Source organism: Monoraphidium neglectum, assembly GCF_000611645.1.
Source record: "Monoraphidium neglectum strain SAG 48.87 unplaced genomic scaffold scaffold00043, whole genome shotgun sequence".
In the NCBI taxonomy this organism is placed as follows: Eukaryota; Viridiplantae; Chlorophyta; class Chlorophyceae; order Sphaeropleales; family Selenastraceae; genus Monoraphidium; species Monoraphidium neglectum.
Window position 1 is genome coordinate 7,191 of NW_014013585.1, and position 20,065 is coordinate 27,255.

Consider the following 20,065-nt stretch of genomic DNA (forward strand, 5'->3'; position numbering starts at 1 on the left):
GGGGGGGGGGGGGGGAGGGCTTCGTAAGGGACCGGCATCACAGTGTCATTCACAAACGAGCAGACTCCAGCGTGCCAAAATGAACTCCTGAGGCGCTGTTTGACGCTGCACCTGGCCAAAACGACCCCCCCCCCTTCATACGCACGCTGGCTTGGTGGCGTTCTGCTCAGCGCACAGGCGCCATCTGGGTGGCCCTGGATGAACCAGCCCCCAGCCGGCGGCATCGCCCGCACACGCGGTGCTCACCTGCATCGAGGCAGGATGTCTGACAGCATCCGCCCCATGACGCCGTCGCTCAGCAGGCCAGACTGCACAACCGCCACACGGGCCAAGGGCCTCTGAGACGCCTGGGTACGGGGACAAACGGTGACGCCAGAATGCAGGCGTGGGGGGCCGACGGGGAGGGGCTAGACAAGCCCCTTGGCGGGCCGTGGCGGTGAAATCAAGAGGGGAGTGGGTTCGCCCAGGCCGGCCCAATGCGCTCCATTTGCACGGCCGGCGGGCCCCGTTGCCCGCCCGCTTGCAGCGTGCATGACCCCATTCGACCCCCACGAGCAGCCGCCGCGCCGCCCCGCCGCCTGGCCCGCCGCTCACGGCAGAGATTGCCTCCGCGGCGCAGCGCCTCAGGCTGTACCAGCGGCTGAAGGGGCCGCCGCCGCCGCTGCGGCCGCCGCCGCCCCCGCTTGCGCTGGCGGCGGCACGCCAGGGCAGCGCTACTGGTATGTCCAGGGGACTGCTGCTTGCCGCCAGGTCGCCCCCCCGCGGCCAGTCGGACGTCATAAGTCGCACGAGGGTGTGCATCACCTGCGGCATGCACGCATCTTCTGGGCGGTGCGGACGACTGCCGCGATCCGCCACACTCCCCGGCGCTGGTTGGTTTGCAGCTGCTGGCCCAGGCGAGCACCCTACCCAGGAAAGGAATGGCCATGCCCATGACTCACATGCGCCGCTTTGAGCTCGGGGTCATTCGCCGCTACTCGGGCGGCATGCAGCAGGTGCCGCGCTGCGGCGACGCGCTCCAGCACGGGAGAGGATTCATTCTCTGCTGCAGCAGCAGTGCTGCTCAGGCGTTCCACCTCTGCCTGATCCACCTGGCGCATTAGCGCTGAAAGCATGTCATCTATGGACATGTTGGTATCAAATGTCGTGCATGTGCACGTTTTCGCGGGATGTAGATCAACAGTTGTGGTGTTGTAGCGCGAGGCTTGCCCGCTGTTAAAGGGTGCTTCTCACAAGGATAATTTGTCAAACAAAGGATCATTTGCTGGCTCGTTCTCGGTTGTTCAATGTGTAACCTGGTACCAACACTAGTGACAGTGTCGTGCAGTGAGGCAGCCATGCCCTTGGTGCCTGCGGCTGCCGCTATGACCCTGCGTGCTGATCAACAAGGACATGCCGCACTGTACGCCTCTGACTCATTGCAGTGGCATATGGTCGGATTCGGACACGTCAAGGCCTTGCTGTCCGCCAGGGGGCTGGCATGAGTGAACCCCTCCTGTATCGGGCAGACATGAGCATTGGAGTTTCAGGATTTTGCACTTGAACACCATCGCAAGTTTTGTCGACACTCAACAAGCTGTAAAATTATTGGCACGGCCATGCACTTGAGGTGTGAAAAGCGCGTCTCACCTGATCAGAAGATGTTGAAGGCAAATGCTCGTTGGGCGGGCGGGATGACAATGGATGCGCGCCAATATCCACACAACCTCAATGCTCTGCAAATTTCTTATGAATAATACGTACCCAAGGTGCGTCGTAGGACCCCCTCAAAAGTGGGGTACCTCCGCCCCCCAACGCTTGCAGGTGAGTTGTGGAGTGGGAACGCCAACAGCGAAGACTGCACGCCGCCAGGTGCTTGAGCAGCCAGGTGGCATGGAGGCCTGCACGTCCGACGCATGTACAGTGTGTTGTGGCACAGCGCGAGTGCCCTGCAGTTTTTTGACCAAGCGTAGTAGAACTACATTGCAAACCGGCTTGCAGCGATCGGCGCCGCTGCGCGGGCCTGCTCACTCAGGAAGCCACGGGGCGAGCACTGCCCTGAGATGTGGGTCTCGGCGGCAGTTGTATTGCAACGGACAGTCGGGCTAATCAAAGGGTGCTTTTGCAGGATTGTCACAATGTGGGGTCCTCAAGTTGAAGCGAGCAGACACTGAATTTTGGATGGACGGTTATGTGGATATATCCACTTGCAGTTCTGGGTTGATGGCGCATCTTGCTCGGCTGCTGGCGAGGCGACGAGAGCGCCAGCAGCTCGTGCGTGCAGCCAAAGGTGAGCAAGTGTGCGTGCGCCCAGCTGCTGCAGCAGTGATTCTTGTAAAGCTAGACGCCGCTTGCAGGCTGGTGCAATACACACAGCAGGACCACCCAGGCGACACCATTGACTCATTTGGTGCTTCCGAAGCGGTGTGAGTACACCCAGCCTCTCAGGCGTGGGTTGGAGTTTTTTGTCACCGGCGGTATGCGTCAGTGGACACAGGTGCACAAACATGCAGGATATTGACAACATGGCACAGATCATGCGTGTAAGGGCATTGTCGACTGGCACTTTGATGGCACCCTGTGAGATCCACAAATCATTGACCAGAAGCACAAGCCAACCACACCAGCAGCCGTCAAGCCCAGCAAAATCCGACACATGAATTGTCACATGGTTGAACCGTAATTGGAGGCATGAACAAAACTCTGATCATGCCTTGAAGCACAGCGTCATGTCCCCCTGGCGATGCCTGGTCTTCCCGGCTGCCACAACCCTGTCCATTGCTACCTGACACCTCCTTTCCAGCATACTCGTTCTCTCGGCTGGCGCGCATGTATCCTGCCGCCGTCAGAGCCCAGATTGCCGCAGGAAAGCATCCAAATCGTCGTCTGCAGCCCAGTCTGGGAAGGGGGCTCCGATGCCCTGTCTGTGGACCGTAGCCAGCTGTGCTGGTGTGGCCTGGGAGACAGTCAACATTGATGGCATGAGCCCAGTCGCCCCCGGCACAAATGGCGCTGCGCCCGTTGGGGAGATGTCCAAGCTTGGAAATGACTGCTGAGAGCCGCGCATGGAGCTAGCCATTGCTGCTGTGAGCGCCGAAAAGTGGGGCTGGGGCGGCGCCAGTGACCATGCTTGCATGGGGAAGGCACCGTGAGGGAGCCGCTGATGCTGCTGCATTGCTGGGGAGTAAGACGCTGGCAGGCACGACGACAGCATCTGCGGTGCTGCCAGTCCGTCCCAAGGCGACAGCTGCGAGACCGCTGACGACTCCGGCTGCTGTGCCTGCTGCAGCGCGTGCACTGGCTGACGCCAGTTGTGCGAGGCGTCAAGGGGCTGCTGCATGCCCAGCTCCCAGATCTGCTTGTCAAGCATCAAGGTCTCTGCTTCTTCAAACGACAACTGCCGCTGCGGCGGCTGCGACTGCAGCTGCATTTGCTGCTCTTGCTCCTGCTGCCACATCAAACGTTGCTGCTGCTCCTGGGGCGATGGCAGCAGTGGCAGGCACTGCTGCTGCTGCTGCTGCTGCTGCTGGCGGTGGTGGTGCTGCTGCTGCTGCCGATGGTAGTGGTGATCATGCTGCTGCTGCTGCTGTTGTCGCTGCTGCGGTGGCGACTGCGACCTTGGGATCAGCAGTGGCGGCGGTTGGTGGCCGCGGTAGTGCCGGGGCGACTGTGACTCAGATTGCAGCGGCGGCGACGACGAAGAGGAAGGCAGCCGTACCAGTTGCGGCTGTGCCATGCCCTGCGTGGCGTGGCTTTGAGGCTGCTGCGCCTTTGATTGTACAATCTGCAGCAACACCTGCTTCACGTCTGGGGGGCAGGTGTTGGCCTGCACAGCTGCATCCAGGCGGTGGAGGAGCCCGGGCGAGATGGCGCCGGCTGTATAGACCGAGAAAATGGCGATTGAGACGGGGTTTGTGAGATTCGGAAGTTCGCGATTGTGGAACAACGCCTGCGTGCCACCGATGATCAAATCCTCCCTTTGAAGGCATGCATGCCCAAAACATCTTTATGCTGAAAGCGTCAAGCCCAACCTCTTCACAGTATCTCTGCTCCATCCGTGATAAGAGGCATGTGCGCCATGACTAGGTATGCAACGAGGTCCTGTTGCAAGTCCCTACGGCCACGTGGCACGGTGGCACGCAAGTAACCATACTCACCCCTCACGATCTCCAGCAATTGCGGCACGTTGGGCAGGGTCCCGCCCAGTTCTGCCAACGATATGGGACGCGACAGCCTCCCCTCCTGCACAATTGCAATGGTAGCGGGGGCAGGCTGTCAAGTCAAAAGCGAGGCAGGCTGTTGAGTAAGAAGCAAGGGAAGGTTCTGCGAACCAATTCAAGCGGGAGCCGGAAAGTTTGGTCAAAGGGCGGGTCACCCGGGGCTGGCTGCATGCGGGATCTCGCTGCATATGACAGCCTTGCAACAAGGGCGCCCTGTGAAGCCCTCCACACACCTTGCAAAACTCCTCCGAGTCGACGTGCGACAAAAACCATCCAGTGTGCGCCGGCGCCCGCCAGCCGTCGCGCGCGGCCGCGCGCAGGCGCTGCTCCTCCTGGCGCTGGTCTGGTGTCTGCTGCTGCGCCGGGATGACGTCCACCAGCGCGCCGCGCCGCAGGAGAAGGCCTGCGTTGAGCGCGTGGGAGAGCGCTGGTTGAGCAGAGGTGCGTGCACGATTGCGCTGAAACTCATTGCCAAACCTTGGATGCCAGCATTGGGGCGACCCACCGAAATGGGGGGCGAAACGTCAAACATGGTGCCTTTTTATCTGTAAGCCCAAAAAAAGATGGCAGCCACGCGGGGCGGCCGGATGTCACGGGTGCCGAGCCACACCAAATCGTGATCCTTCCAAGAAATGAACACCATCCCGCTCGCCTGCCGGGCGGTCCAGGTCGACCTTGGCCTGGGCGCAGAGGAACAGCAGCCCGCGCTCCATTGACCTGCGAAAGAGAAGATAACGCCGGCGAAAGGACACAGGGAGCACTTGAGAAATTTGCACTGGAGGATGCTCGCGGGACTGGTTGAGGATCTCAAGCGTGTGCCGTGTTGCGCAGCGACAGGCCAGCGCACGCGTCTGTGTGCTAGAGCGCCGTGATCCTCACCCTGCATCCTCAAACCAGGCCCTCATGCGGCTGTCCGGCTCCACGGCTTGGCCCACATGCTCCACCACCTCCTCCCAGGCGTCCTCGCCCAGAACCAACAGCTTCTGAAGCTGCGGTTTTGTGGGAGGCATGACATGTTTTGCAGGGAGCGTGTGGAGGTCGAGTGCTTTGGTTCAGACGCCAGAATCCTTGCTGTTGCATAGGTCATACACGCGTGCGTGGTTTGCCATTGGGCGAGGCGTAGGCCTTGGCTTGGGTTGGTTGACGAGCCTGTTGCGCCTGATGGCGCCCCGGAGACATGTGCCACTCCCACTCAAGACGGGCCTGCTCACCTGGGCTCTCAGGGCGCTGTTGGCAGACGCGAGTGCAAGCAAGCTCTTCAGCTGCCCCACGTGCGTGATCGCAGTCGCGAAGCCGGCAGGAAGTTGCAGCTCCATGCGTTTCTGTGAACCAGGCGGGTAGCGCGGGCAAACGCAAGGGCGCTCAACCATTGAAGCATTGCATCGAGGCACATATGTGAAGCTCGGGGTGCTGCGCAGATCAAATATGCAATGCAGTGAGATCCCCTGCCACCACTAGTTTGTAGCTGCTACAAAACATCAGCTTTTCAAGTGTATAAGGGCAGGTGCAAACAAAGCCGGGAGTGAAGAATACGAGGTAGGCAGGTAGGAGGGGGAGGCAGGACGAACGGCCAAGGGACAAGGCAGAAACGTGATGACGAGCGCTAGGGGGACCTTTCCAGGCCTGAACCCTCCCCATCCCTTGGTCCCGCACCTCTGCTGCCGCGGCCCGCAGGTCCTTGAGCTTGGCGCACGCGGCCTTGCCGAGGTTGACAATCCCCCTGGCCTCGTCAGTCGTCAGCGGCAGCTCCACCTTCACATCGCCCTTCATGCGCGCCGTGGCCACGGCGAAGCCCTCGCTGATCGCCGGCCGCAGGTTGATCAGGGACGCACTGGCGGCAGCTGACACATCGGCGGCGGTGCCGGAGGCGTCGGCGGCGCCGCGAAGGCGGGCGCGGACGAGGATCCTGAACTGAGGCTTCTTGCCCTTTCCCTTCAGAAGCTGCTCGCCACTGGCGTTGATCTTGGGGGCGGAGGGCAGCGGTCACAGTAGGGTGGGGGTGGGTTTGGTGACAGCTTTGAGCGGGCAGGGGCCAACGGGTCGCCACAACCCACAGTGGTGTGAGGATAAGGCCGTTGGCAAGTGTACCTGGCTCTGGCTGGTGGACAGGTAGGTGCGGTGCTGCCGCAGAGCTTGTGTTTGACGGCGGCACCGAGCATGCAGGCGCTTGCCATGACACGTGGACACGCGGGCCAGCACGCACCCGGAGCTCTGGCAGCGTTGCGCAGCCGTCCAGGATCTGCATGTCCAGCGTCGTCACGCCGCCCCAGCCGCTGCGACCCCCGCAGCTCAAGTCGGCCGGCTGCCGGCCGCCCATGAGGGCGAGCAGGGCGCCTCCGTTCGCTGTCGCTGGGGGGAGGCTGATGGCTTCTATGTCCGCCTCGCTGGCGCGCGCGAGCCTGAGGGGGTGTGCAGTCAAGGGCGGAGTGATGGGATGTGATCACAGGTCATCAGCTGAGCCATTTCCGATGGAACGGCAGGGGCAAGAACGAATGAGGGGCCTGGAAGGCAACGAGACAGCACAACACCGCCCATGTCTAACACAGTGATGCCTCCACGCAGCAAGGCGCTGGGGACGGCTGCCCCTGTTGATGCCGCGAAAAGACTGCTCTTGGTTATAAAAGCAAGCAGACCACCACAGGGGTGTTAGGGCTGAGCGGCTCTTCGACGCTGCCGTGTGAACCAGCACGCATCTGGCCCTTGGGCAGCACGCCCGCATCAGAACGCAGGAGGCCTTCCTGGCTCTCACCCGGCGGCCTGGTCAGCGAAGCGCGCCTCGTACAGCGCTCCCTCCACCACCCTGAGCTCGAGGTACAGCCCGTCGGGCAGCACACCGGTGTACAGCTCGCCGGTGCGGCGGCGCACCAGCTCCAACCGAAGCGAGCCGCCACAGCGCGCGGCCAGGCGGTCGCCGACCAGATAACTGCGGCCCAGCTGCCGGCCGCACGGGCGGTCGGGGCTGCGCTCGCACAGCGGGCAGGCGGCGTCGGCACAGCCCTTGGCCCTGCGCAGGCGCGGTGGGGGACAAAGGCGGAGCAGCGCTTCGAGGCAGCGAGCTGCGGGCGGAATTGGCAGCAAGGTAAGACGCCCCGCCTAGCAATTCGGCGGGGCGCTGGCGGCTGCACTTGGTAATGCGCCGGCCAGGGGCAGGGGCAGGGTGGCGGTGCAGTCCGCCGACCAGTCGCGCTCCCCGCCGATGCCTCCTAACAGCCAGCCCCGCTCACTGGCAGTCGTGCGCGAAGAGCAGCTGCAGGTCAAGCGCCTCAAAGGTTTGAGCGCCTGCCGCTGTCTGCCCGGCCGCCGTCTGCGAGCCGCCAGCGGCGCCGCTGTTGGTGCCGCTGCCGCCGCCGCTGTCGCTGGTCGTGTCGTCGGGCGGGGGCAGGTCCTGGAGGGCAGAGCCAGCGGCGCGCTTGATGGTGTTGAGAAGCCCGGGGGAGAGCTCCTCAGACTCCAGGACGGCCTCGAGCTTCGCCAGAAATCGCTGCACGCGGCCCTCGTCGCAGCTCTGACGCTGCAAGGTGGGATTGGGGGGAAAAGAGCGGGGCCGTGCGGCGGAGGCCAGGCCGCGTGTTGCGCGGTGCGCGGGGCACGCGGGCGCGGCGGGCATCAGGCGGGTCACGGGGCGCGCAAGGTTACCCCCTCCAACCATTACGCCCGGTTTAACGTCAGCAGCCGCAACTGTGGGCAGTGCGGTCGTGCTAAGATGCACGTGAGTGTCCAATGAAACTAAGCACGTTGCCACCTGGCTGGAGTGCGTGCACGTGGGCTCCTGCGTCAGTACTCTCGCAGATTGTGTGCTTGCGCTGCGCTTCGCCCCAGAGCGCGCACCTTGGTGTCCCCGGGCCGCAATGCCAGTCCGTCTACGCATCGCTTAGTTCCTGTGACGACCTGCCGTGACGGCTGGCTGCTCGTGGACGATGGGTCGGACGAGTGCCCTGAGGATGCCATACCTACCGCGCCTGAGGTGGCTGCAGCCTGCAAATATGACCAGTGTAAGGCCTATGAATCGAAAAACTACTTGAATATGATTAGCTGCTCGCAGCAGGTGAAGCGCCTTCCGTGCGTGCACGTTATTCCATGGCCATCGGGCTTCACTCCTTCACGCCCCAGTGCCCAGAGCCGAGCCTCGCGAGGGGGTCTCCACGGCACACGGATGTGCGACCATGTAACTAGAGCGCATTTCTGACCTACCTTTCCGTCACACTCCATCCGTGCTGTGCATGAGGTTGTAAAGGCACACAGCAGGGGCACTGGCTGCGCTTTGCAGCTATGTGTGGTGCTACAAGTGCCTAGGGCGCGATCTTTGCGCCATTATGCTGAAAATCTCACTTCGCTGCATCAGTAGAGCGGGTGGCATCCATGGCAGCAGCATCGCCCCATGGGCACTGCGCCCCCCGAGCGGCCTGCGTTGTGGCTGGTGGTGCTGCGCGGCTGACTCATGATCCCTGACACAGCCTAATTGCTCGCCAACGCATCAAAAGAACAAACAGAAATTAATAAGTGCTCATTGATGCATGCCGCACGCACATGCACTCTTGTCTCAGGTGGGCTGCCAGGCCGCGGGACACGTGCGGGGAGGGCAGCCTGCCGCCACCCGAGGTGGCTGCCGGTGGATGGACGCGCTGATGTACCATATGCCAGGTGCGCTTGCAACGGATAGAAAAAGAGACTGCGCAGTCTGCAATGCCCGCATTAATCAAGGATGAGGGGGCTGGCTTGCGGGGGCGGAGGCCGCCGCGCCGGCCCCCCACCCAAGGTGTTGTGACAGAAGACAATCAAGATGACCTCTGGTTGGTGACTTTGCATCAGATCCACGCACATACAAAAACTACGCTCTCCTCTGCTATCACGCTATGACGACATGCAGCTTGCCATGTATGGGGCTTTAACATCGCACAACTATGCCACCATATACATGCATCAAACACGCGGTGGTTTTTGATCAGCAGCAACAAACAGGCATTCCAGGGATGGCATCGATCGCCCTCACATACCCCGTTGATGCCACTTGCTTACTATGGCGCCGAACAGTAGTGCTAACTTCCCAGGTACGTACAGCGGATTCAAAGCCAAGGAAAAGTGCAAGGCAAGAGAGCCAAGTGGGTCTGCATTCACACACATCCCACCTATATGCACAAACCCCCTCACATTAGTGCACCAGTGATATCGTATCACTGGTTCCTGTGACAGGAGCAGGCACAGTAACGCAGGAATCAATGTCCTTGTTCACGCAGCCACCACCGCTCTATAGGGGGAGGCTTGCTTTGCAGCCCTGCCACAGTGGTGAGCGGCCTCTGATTAATTCCCACTAGGCCGCACCCGCTTGCTGCTCTGGCCTTCCAGGTTGGGGCGAAATCCCTCATGGGGAGCCAGAGATTTCCCTCAGCGTGCGAGGCGTCAGCGTATGTAGCGCCACGTCACTCATGAGCGGATATAGACAGGGGCATCAGCCTGCCTTGATGGGGGCTGCGCGGAGGTTTCAGCCTATTGCACAGGTGACTACATAATATGCACGGCGTGGCTCCTGCTGGTCTCTTGACGGCAAAAAGATGCTAGTGTACGTGCCAGCAATTGCGAGGGTGGAAGGTGTGCCTGATGCGCACGGCAGCATGTGAGAGCAGCGGGGAGGACATCATTCTGCTGCGTTGCCTGAACCTGCATTGGAAACTGGCGCAAGTGGCAAGCCATGGGCCAGGCGGTTGCATGTGCTGCGATGCTGACCTCACGAGTTCAGCTGGGGTACGATATGTGGCTGTGTGCATCCCAACTACTGAGTGATGCTAAATCTGATCAAGGTATGGATATGATAAGCGCTGTTGTTGTTTGTATCACAACGTACCGTATCGCACGTCTTCCCTCTTCACAACTGAGAACAAGCGAGCAAGTCCGTCGTCGCGATCAGGAACGTGATTGTCAATTACACAACGAGCAGCACAGCATACACTAAACATTCAAGCTGTACTTCCACGTTTTATGAGTTGCCCTGTCAGTCTTGCAAACGATCAGACTTATACCGTAGGAGGCTCCTCCGCCTTGTGCAGTGCTTTGTAGAGAAATTTTAGTGAACCTGCAGTATGAATTCGGCCTTCAGCAGGCGATCGGCCACGCATCGCATGGCAACGATTGCCACAGTGCCACGCGCGGGGCCTGCACGACGGTCCCGGCTGGCGGTGAGGGCAGCGCTCACGACAGCACCGCCGAAGCCCCTGCGGAAGCCCAATGGTGTGCGTGCTGGGCGGTCGTATTCGCCTAGGCTGATCACTGTGCAACACGAGATGGGGCAGGGAGCCTACAGCACTGTTTTCGAGGTGCGGCTGGGATGATATGCCCAGCTGCTTGACAGCACGCTGCGCCACAGCTGACTGTACATTTATGTTGTTGGCATGGGGCAACTTTTTGACGGTCACAAAGCTGGGGAGCACTGAGATGGAGTCGAAATGTGAAATGGGGGCCCACGCCCCTGCGCTCAGTGCTGCACTGGGCATGGGCGAGCGCCTTGCATCGCGGCTGCCGGCACCCTCACATTTTTGCAACGGCGCCGACGCGTTGTGGCCACGGCGTGTTGCTGATTGCGTTGCTGTAGGGCCTGATGGACCTGGATGGAGTGCAGGAGCGGGTGGTGCTCAAGCGCGTCAAGCAGGGGGTAGAGGTGCGCCGTGGCTCTTTGCCTGAAATATTAACTGCGGACAGCAGGCAGCCCGCACTCTTCGTGCCCAAGCTCAATGGCGCAACAGAAACTGGAAAGGCTTGCTTGGACGAAGCGGTCGCTGATGCGCCCACAATATTTGACACACTTGCTGGCAGCCCTCCCCTCATATCCTCCCTTGCCTGGCTGTCCACCTGCCTGGCTGCGTCCCTCCCTGCCTGCCTGCCTGCCTTTTTTTGAAACGTAGGGTGCCGAGGAGATGGTAGAGATGGAGGCCCTCATGAACATCAACGCTTCCAAGGGCACTGCCAGGGGCGCAGTGGCCGCCTTCCTGGGCTACTGCTGGGTGGAGCCCCGTGATGCCGCCGGAGAGCTCACACCTGGGTTGTGGCTGGTGTGTGACGGGTTGAGGAGAGGGATGTGTGAGTGCTTGCATCATGGGCAGCCCAGCTGGCGTGCTGATTGGCTAGTTTCCGGGCATGTCGATGGAGCCGTTGGGGACCTGACTCAGTAGAGTCGTCATGCAGCAAGGCACCATTCAAGGGGATGGTGTTGGCCGTGGCGGTGATGCTAGCTCGATTCTTGTCGCTGTGCCACCCCCTGGTTTGCTTCAGCTTTGGTGTCAGATTTGCCTATCAACCCCGTCTTCCTGCCGCGCAAACAGGTCTGGCGCTACGAGGGCTCCAACACCCTGGCCTCATACCTCAACCGCCGCGACGGCCTCGACGCGCTTGCGGCAGACCTGGGGGTGGCGCCGAGCGACGTTATCCAGACAGCTACCGGCCAGATTCTCTCTGCGCTGGCGGAGCTGCACGCAGCCGGCCTGGTGCACCGAGATTTGAAACCCGCAAACATTATCCTGGCGGAGGCCGAGCGCCGGCTCAAGCTCATTGACCTTGGCGGCTGTGCAGGTGAGGGCAGCGTAGTGTGCAGGACCGCCAGACAGCAGGCGCCAACCGCCCGCAACGGCTGGCAGGTTGTTGCTGGTGCGCTGAGGACAGGTTGCTGTGCTTGATACATCGTGTCGGCGGCAGATCACTGATGGCTGTTGTCGGTGGCCTTTGCACTTGTGCCTTCAAGCTTGGCCATCCTGCCCGAATCTTGACATTGACTTATTGCCACATCCTTACGCCATTCACCTTCTCAATCCTGCTTGCAGACCTCCGCAGCGGCACAAACTATGTGCCGGGGGAGTGCATCTACGATCCGCTCTGTGAGATACATGGCTGCTGCTGGTCAATTTGCCTGGAGTGTGCGTGGGGCAGGGGTTGCATCTAGGGGCAATTGGGGAGGCTGGTATCGCCAGGAATGCACAGACATCGACAACCACTGACTTCTGGTTACTCTTTATCTCCTGCATGCCTCTTTTTATTGTAGATTGTCCCCCGGAGCTGGTGAGTTGCTGGAGCCAGCAACCGGCGGTCATGCGCTTCGCATGATTATTTGTCTCAGCTCAGTCTTCTGTTGCACATGCCTTCAACACTGCTCGTGCATGCGCAGGGCTTGTGCAGCCCACGCCTCGGCGCAGCCCGTGCCTTATGCTGCGTTGTGCCCTCCTGTGAGTTCCCAGCACTCCTCCAGCCACCCATCCAGCTCGCAACTCCAATCCCTGCCAAACACCACTCCTCCCAGTACGTGCTGCCGACTGCCGGCCCCCACATCGCCAAGTCCCTGCTGGCCCAGGCCACCTCCTCCATGCTGTGGGCGCGCCACAAGCCGGACCGCTACGACTGCTGGTCCGCCGGCATCACGCTGCTGTGCCTCGCGGTGCCAACGCTCAGGAACGACGCGGCCCTGCTCCGGGTGAGACGATGCAGGCGCTCCGCGTGGGGGATTGCTGCTGTTGCTTGTGGTCTCACATCAAACAGCTGGGCCCGCGGTTCTCCGGGGCGGCCCACACTCCTGCTGTGTGCATACCTTTTTCAACAACGTACCTTTGTAAATTGTGCCTGCATGATCGTTGCGAGCCAAAGCGCGTGCCTCTCCTCTGTGTGTCAACCCTTTTCCTGTCGCTCTGCACTGCCACCCAACTCAAACCAGTTCCAGCAGGAGCTGGAGGCCGCGGATTACGAGCTGGACGCCTGGCGCGCCTCGTCGCGGTTCGTCAAGCCCACGGACTTTGCCGCCCTGGATGCAGACGGCGGCGCCGGCTGGGAGCTCGCGCGCGACCTGCTGCGGCCGCGCGACATCGTCGTCGCTGCCGACGGCGCTGTCGACTTTGTGGCGTCTTCAGAGGTCAGGCGCATCTCCGCGGCTGACGCGCTGAAGCACAGGTGCGGAGGCCGGCGGTTTCGGGGCCGCCGGCCCCACGCTGGTGCTGCCAACGCGTGGCTGCTGTCCTAGTCGCCTGATGTTTTCTTGTCTGAGATGTGCGCCAAAGACGCGCATGGCCTCACATCTCTCGTAAGGTGTTTAGCGGACGACTATCCATCCTTTGATCGCATGTATGTGCAGTCTGTATATAGCTGACGTCTGTAGATACCATCACCATCATCCATCAAAGCAGCCAAACTGTTGCTCAATAGTCTCTCTGGTACACACACTTCTGCCCCACAGGTTTTTGGAGCGCGTCTTTGCGCCTGAGCCGCAGCGCGCTGCCGGTTCCCCAAAGGAGCAGCGTGTGGCCCCTGGGCCACACCTCTCGGACCTTCCGGCGTCCCCTTCTCCTGAGCCTGGCGCCAACCCCGCAGGCGTCAGCGGAGGCGGCACGGGGCGCCGCCGCGTGGGCGGAGCGGGGCAGGGCCTGCTGCGGGGCCTGAAGGGCGCCCTTCTCGGCCGCCCTGCCGGCCGGCCGCACCCAGGGATGCGGGCAACAGGGCATGGCGACCGTGATTAGTTTGCAGCGATGGCGGGTGTGGTTGTTCAAACGGCATTGGGATTCACAGGTACTCCTGCAGATACTCCTGCAGATGAACATCGATTTGGAATGCCCTTTTTTCTGGTCACCTCGTGTCAAGACCAACCCGCATTGGTCTTGACGAGGTACCCATCAGCAGGCTGAGGCACACTGGCATCCAGCCGCGATGCTGAAATAGAGTCAACATGTCATCCCCCGCTGCATCCACCTCCCGGCCGCTGCCCAGTCTGTACCATCTGAAATCAGGCGACGGCCTTCCCAGTAAGCCTGCAATGGGCTGCCAGATCAGTGCTGCTGCATGCGTCGACAGCACCCACTGGACTGTGCACCTGCCTCTTGCCGAGAAGCAAGATTCTTTGCCAGCCATCATAAGCCCCCTTTTTGCCACCAGAACCGTTCCACAATCATCATTTTCTTGTGTGTTCACAAGGCCTTGGTGGTGCAGTTCCACCTGATTCCCGCTGCTGACCCACTGCACCATGTGGGGTTTGGCGTGCGATGCTTTAAGCCAGGAGATGGCTTTGCTGTGTGGCAACGCGTGCTGTGCTGCATGGGCCTTTGCCATCGGCATCAATTGTTTGGTATGATTTACAGGGAGGCATGCATACACGTTGGTGCTTGCGCACAATCCTGCTTCTTTGCCTTGGTCGAGATTGCCAACATGGCGCCCAGTCTGCATGGAAAGAGAAGATGTAACCAGCAGATTTGTTCTGGTGTTCTTGCTGGCTGGTGCGCGTGTGCCGCCATATTCCTGATACGCAGAAGCTTTGTGTTTTGAGTAAGTTTTGTCATGTGTGTGTTTTGAACCTCATGCATGCCACAGGGTTGGCCAGCACGCGTCTGTTGTATCGATCCACGCCCGCCATATGATGACCACTCTCGTGCCCGGCAGTGCTGCATTAGGTCACGGATGTTGACTGCATGCAGCTGCGCAAGCGCCTGAAAGCAACAGTAACACTCTTGGTGCTGCGTACTCACCCTGGGGTTGCATCAGGGTGCAGTCGGCCACTACGCCAAAACAATGGATTTGCTAAACCGGCTCCACTCAAGCTGACACGCAAGGACTGGCGCAGTGCCCCATCACTCTGGGCTGCGAACAAATATGAACGACCCGCCTGGCGCCTGTGCGCGGCCTATGAGCACGTCGCTGTCAAGGTAGGTCAGGAGGTAGCCCGCGCCCACAGCGCGCCCGGCGGCCACCTGCTGCGCGCTGCGGAAGGGAAACCGAAGGTTGAACTGCGTACCACGCCGGGGAAAGGGACAGGGCGAGGAGTAGAGGTTGAGACGCGCGGCAAGAGACGGTTGCAGGGGTGAAGTGATGGCGCAAGAAGGGGCGCCGGAGCCGGTGCAAGGGATGGCTCAGAAGCCAAGGCGGGCTGTGAGGGTTGGGTGGCAAACATGAAGACAAGGCAGACCAGTGCTGGAAATGCACGACGCGCATAGAGTTTCCAGCCGGACGTTGCAGGGCTGAAGTGCCGCGAACCGCAAGCGCACTGTTGGCCTCAGCACGAGCAACGGCACCGCATCTGTCTGCACTGCCTCACACATGACCCAAAACACCGCCGCCTCGCCCCAGACTGCCTCCTTCCAAGAGACACCCACCTCCTTGATGGCGAGCAGCGCCCGCTGGTTCCACCAGCCGCGCGGCAGCAGCGCCGGCGCGAGCAGGGCCTCCAGCAGCGGGCTGGCGCGCACGCGGCCGACTTGGGCCTCCAGGAACGTCAGAGAGATGCGCCGCGGGCTGCGGACCTCGTAGCTGCGGGGCGAGGGAGGGGGTGGGGAGAGGAGGGTGAGGCGCACAATTTGTGACGGCGCGCGATGGCGTGCGCGGAGGGCCTCGTTGCGGAGGCACCCAGGCTGCCGCGTTGGACTCAATTCTCCGCAGCCGCCCCGAGCCCTTGCTGCCCCTGCTTTGACCTCGCATGCTTGCCTGCATGCGTGCATGCGTGCGTGCGTGCATGCGTGCATGCAGCGCACACATGCAACGTTCCGTCACCGCCGCCGCCATCGCTGGCCTGCGCACCTCGCCCCGACCGTGAACGTGACCCCTCCGCTGCCCTGCGTCAGCGGCGGCAGCCCGAACTCGACAATGTTATCCACGCGCCCCTCCTCCACGCTTGAGAAGCGCTGGAAGACGTCCCCAACGACCACAGGCGCCGGAAGGCCAGCAGGCAGCAGCGACGACAGGTCCAGCCCCACGATCGGGACGACGTCGGCGGCTGTCGTGTACACCAGGCGCCACTTGCCCTCCAGCAGGGCATAGTCCAGCCCGTCCCCTGGCTGCAGGCTCTCTAGGGCCACCTGTGCCTCCTCCACGTCGCCCCGCAGGTCCTGGGTGGTGTTGGCGCCGCGGCGGGTGTACTCCACCGCCTGCAGCAGCCGCGCCTTCGCGGTCTCGACGGACGGCGGTGCATCTGCGGCTGCTGCGAGGGCGGCGACGACGGGCAAGCGGAGAGCCCGGGGGCGGCGGAGGCGCGGCGCCGAGGGGAGGGCGCGGCGGCCGGCCTGTGGGGCGTAGCTGGTTGAGCACTCTGCTAGGGCGCCCACGCTGCGCATGGCTGCTCTCGGCGGGGTGCTGGCGATGCTGTCACTGCGGTGGGCCTGCAGGCGTGGGCGTGGTGCGATTGCACAGCTTGTGTAAGCAAGGACCAGCAGATCATTGCGGGCGCGCACAGGCGCACTGCAACGGCGGCACGATCGCAGAAAAGAGCATAGCGGCGCCGACCACGAAGAGCGCAGCACGGCCACATGCAGCGGTGGCGCGGTGTCCTCCTGCAGCTCACCCAAGCGCAAATGCAGCACGTGCTTCTGCTAAACAGCCACTCAAATGGCCAGCTGTGTCTGCACCAGAAAGCTGTGGGTCACCAGGCGAACGCTCAGTTGATCCACGAGTTTCAGGTACCGGTATTTGATTGTGTGCAATAGTAGCAACCGTTTTGTAAGTTCAAGTGCAAGTGAGCCGGTGATATTTATTCGGAAACCCCGCAACAAACATGCAGGCACTCTCGCTGCTGCTCTTGCTGCTCGTTGGTAGCGTAGGCTCACTACATGCGGTGTCAGCCAATGACTGTGACGCCAAGGGGTGAGACACTGCATGCCAATATTACGGTACAGCCCCGTCACGGCGCTTCGCCGATCGCCGCCGCAACGCCGCGCTCAGATTCGTTGTGCATGCACGATGCAGCGCGGCGACCGGGTCAGCGGGCGACGCGGCAGCGGTATGTGCGCCCCCACCGCCCCAGTGCTTCAAGCCCTGTCGCGCACCCCTCACACACGCAGCTTCACGGGCCTGGCGAGCTGCTCTGACTGCGATCTGCTGGGCGAGTACCTGCCAGAGTCCGATGCGCTGCTGGCCGACTGCAAGGCGTGCTGCGTGAAGGACGTGCAAGAGGCGGCGAAGTTCACAAAGGCCGTCATAGAGCTGTGCCCCTTCAAGCGCGCCGGGCTGCCGCAGGTGCGCCCCTCACGGCGCGCGCGCGGGCGGCAGCGGCGGGGGCAGCGGGGTGTCCTAGGTATTGCAATGCATCTGGTTTGTGAGGGCCCGCCAACACGACTGCGCCGCAATTCCAGAGGTTGGCTTCGGCAGGGCGGCCATGGCACAAAGACGGCGCCGCCAAGCTCCTCTTTGGAGACCTGCAGTCTACGATCAAGCAAGCTGGGCCTACTGGCACGTGCACCTTGCCAGCTCAGCCCTGTCCCCCCACCGACCGTCACCCAGCACGCCCACCACGTCCCGCCGCCCCAACGCTCCCCTACAGATCGAGGAGTTCATCAAGAAGCAGAAGAAGGCGTTCGGCGCGGCACTGTCCGTCCGCGAGTACCCCGGCGCCTACCCCAAGCTGGTGCTGTCGGACAAGGCCAGCGGCGCGCACAGCAGCATACGCATCGACAACTGGCGGGCGTCCACCATCGCAGAGTACCTGCGGGACAAGCTCACGCTGCCGGCGGCGGCGGCGGCGGGCAAGAAGGCCGCAGCGTCGTGATGGCGCGGGCGCGCACCGCTGCACATTTGCGATGACCATTTGACCTGTTTCTGTGCGGTGTGTAGTTACCTTGTGGTGCCCCACCTTCGCTGGCTGCTTCGTCTGCCTCTAACCCTCCCTTGTTTGACATTCAACTGATTGCTGGCAGCCCTTGGTATGTTGGGTGATTACCAAGCGTTCCTAACTCTTGTTCTTGATGTGAAGCGCCAGGCGCCGACGCGCACTGCGGGCTTTGCAGTGTGTAGACGCACACCACACTGTGAAATAACGCATGGAGAACACCATCAAGTGCTTATTCACTCGCCATCACTGGCGGCAACTCCAAGCCAGGGCACAGCCGAGAATTGGCACCAGCAGGCGCAGCCCAAAGGGGTCCCGGCGAGGGGGCATGCATGCGCGAGAGGCAGGTACTGCCAGGTACTGCAGGGGCGCCTATGAAACTTGGGAGGCAACAAAGGACGGGCAGCATGTCAAAGCACGAACAAAATAGACTACAAGAAGCAGAATCGATCATACAGGGAGCCGGATGAACCCATGTGCTGGCGCACCGCAGTGGCAGCACACTCATGTCTTGGCAGTTTGTGTGGATTTCGGGGGGCATCGCAGAGCGTGCCATCGGAAGCGCTGTTGAATCGCTCCGTGCTGCTGACAGGTGCCATTTCCTCGGTACGCAAGTGCTGTATTGCGTTCGCAAAGGAGGCAAGGGCGCACCCGCAAGCTGCGCAGCAGGCAGCACGTACCACCGCCCGCGCAGACGACAGACCCGCAGGGCGCACACTCAAGTAACGGGGGAGCCAAGCTGGTCGATCCGGGTCGGCGCAGGCGAGGCGAAGCAGGCCTGACACACCAGGACCGGGCAGAGCGCGTGCGCCGCGCTCGTACAGCATGCAAGCGCCTGCAGCTGGTCTCGGTGATGACATGTCATCATGGGTTAAGGTCGGTCGAAGTACGCAGACGTGCCTTCGTGCGGTCGGAGCTCGTGGTCAAATGTAGGGAGGCTTCCCCAATACGAATGTCGAATGTGGCCAGAGCCGGCCATCGATGCCGCGACGCCTGCAAACTTGCGGGTTAGGAATACGTGCTGCCTCCTGCTGAAATGAGGCTTGGCGCTGGGATGCATGGCGCCGGGAGGCTTGGCGCCGAGGCGCCTTTTCGGCGGTCGGGGGCCTTGACAAACACATGAATGCGGAAAGCTGGCATGGTTCACCTCCCCGTCATTGTATTATTCTGCAAAGTGATCACACGAGCAGTGTGGCTGGCTCAGAGATTGGGGCGCCCTTGACCACCTGCCCATCCGCGCGCACGCCCGCTGCGCCCCTCTCCGCCCCGTCCACATCCATCTCCACTGCCTGCGCCTCTGCGCCCGGCACAGCGCCCCCAGCAACAACGCCCGCGCCCTCGCCGCCGGCCCGGCTGTCAAGCCCGTCCGCGGACAGCGCGACCAGGCTGTCGATGCGGCGCGCGAGCGCGGGGTTGGCGAGGCGTGTGAGCGCGTTGGCGGCAACGGCGGCGCCGGCCCTGAGCTCCAGCACCTCGTCCTCCAGGGAGCGCGCGGCCAGCAGCATCTGGGTGGTGTGTGCGGGGGTTGGCAGGATCGCGGGAGGAGATTGCGAGAGCGTACGCTAGGAGTGGGAGGAGAAGAGCAGAGGCCTGCCAGCGGGGTACTTCAAGGCGGGCGAGCAGGAGCGAAGCAGGCCTGCGCGTGAGCGCGCCCCTGGCGGAGCAGCTCAGCGCAGCGCACAGCAACGGGCGCGGACGCCGCAACAGAGCACCTAGCAAAGCACAGCAGAGGGTCGCACCTGCTGCAGACGCTCCAGGGTATCGCACAGCCTGGCCCTTGTGGATGGGTCGCCGCCAACAGCCTGGCGCTTCGCCTCGGCCTGCTCCTGCGCCGCTGCAGCCGCCGGTAAGGCAAAGGAAGGCGGCTTGGGGGCGGGGGCCGGGCGCTCCGTGGCCAGTGCGGGTGCAGATGGCGCCCGCACCGGAGCCAGCGCCGGCGACACGTGCGCTGCTGCGACTGCAGAGGCCCCGCCAAGAATAGCTGCGGCCGCCGTCGTGTGCATGACGATCGCAGGCGCGGCTGTGGCTGAGGGGGCGGCCGGCTCAGCGCCAGAGGGGCGCACAGTCGGCGCCTGCTGCAGCGCTACAGGCACATGCATCGCGGCCGGCGTCGGGACCGTAGCCTGGTGCTGGTTGCTGGGCTTGAAGACAGTCAGCTGGGGCAGCTGCTGGGGCACATGGTCAGTCTGGGCGGGAAGCTGCCTGCTGCAGCCCGGCCTGACGTCCAGGTCCATAGGCTCAGCAGATGCGCCGGCCAGCACGCCCTTGGCTGGCGAGGGCGGCAACACGCGCGCCGGCAGCTGTGCCGCCCGCGGCGGGG

At 62.3% G+C, this 20,065-nt stretch overlaps 6 protein-coding genes across 6 annotated transcripts in view; 2 read left to right on the forward strand and 4 right to left on the reverse strand.

Moving 5' to 3' along the window:
- MNEG_0519 (hypothetical protein) overlaps positions 1-1,130 on the reverse strand; it is a gene marked incomplete at both ends in the record, with an annotated part of 7,213 nt that extends 6,083 nt beyond the window's left edge. The window contains 2 exons of the mRNA XM_014050987.1: positions 247-308; positions 942-1,130. Coding sequence (XP_013906441.1) covers positions 247-308; positions 942-1,130 — 251 coding nt within the window. The remainder of the gene's footprint in view (positions 1-246; positions 309-941) is intronic.
- Positions 1,131-4,789: 3,659 nt separating this feature from the next.
- Positions 4,790-7,848, reverse strand: MNEG_0520 (hypothetical protein; the record flags this gene model as incomplete). Its single annotated transcript, XM_014050988.1, has 7 exons — positions 4,790-4,916; positions 5,079-5,188; positions 5,411-5,521; positions 5,853-6,161; positions 6,403-6,598; positions 6,949-7,203; positions 7,424-7,848. The coding sequence occupies 7 exons, from the start codon at positions 7,846-7,848 to the stop codon at positions 4,790-4,792; spliced, it is 1,533 nt and encodes a 510-aa protein (XP_013906442.1).
- Positions 7,849-10,474: 2,626 nt separating this feature from the next.
- MNEG_0521 (putative Serine/threonine-protein kinase SNT7) lies at positions 10,475-13,681 on the forward strand (the record flags this gene model as incomplete). Its single annotated transcript, XM_014050989.1, has 9 exons — positions 10,475-10,507; positions 10,783-10,848; positions 11,093-11,239; positions 11,510-11,756; positions 12,005-12,058; positions 12,223-12,239; positions 12,478-12,648; positions 12,886-13,118; positions 13,402-13,681. 9 exons carry the CDS (start codon positions 10,475-10,477, stop codon positions 13,679-13,681), a joined length of 1,248 nt encoding a protein of 415 aa, XP_013906443.1.
- Positions 13,682-14,782: 1,101 nt separating this feature from the next.
- MNEG_0522 (hypothetical protein) lies at positions 14,783-16,258 on the reverse strand (the record flags this gene model as incomplete). Its single annotated transcript, XM_014050990.1, has 3 exons — positions 14,783-14,938; positions 15,305-15,458; positions 15,726-16,258. 3 exons carry the CDS (start codon positions 16,256-16,258, stop codon positions 14,783-14,785), a joined length of 843 nt encoding a protein of 280 aa, XP_013906444.1.
- Positions 16,259-16,880: 622 nt separating this feature from the next.
- On the forward strand, positions 16,881-17,685 carry MNEG_0523 (selenoprotein Flags: Precursor; the record flags this gene model as incomplete). The annotated part of the gene is made up of 3 exons (XM_014050991.1): positions 16,881-16,924; positions 16,982-17,156; positions 17,461-17,685. 3 exons carry the CDS (start codon positions 16,881-16,883, stop codon positions 17,683-17,685), a joined length of 444 nt encoding a protein of 147 aa, XP_013906445.1.
- Positions 17,686-18,923: 1,238 nt separating this feature from the next.
- Positions 18,924-20,065, reverse strand: part of MNEG_0524 (hypothetical protein) — a gene marked incomplete at both ends in the record, with an annotated part of 4,674 nt that continues 3,532 nt past the window's right edge. The window contains one exon of the mRNA XM_014050992.1: positions 18,924-19,250. Coding sequence (XP_013906446.1) covers positions 18,924-19,250 — 327 coding nt within the window. The remainder of the gene's footprint in view (positions 19,251-20,065) is intronic.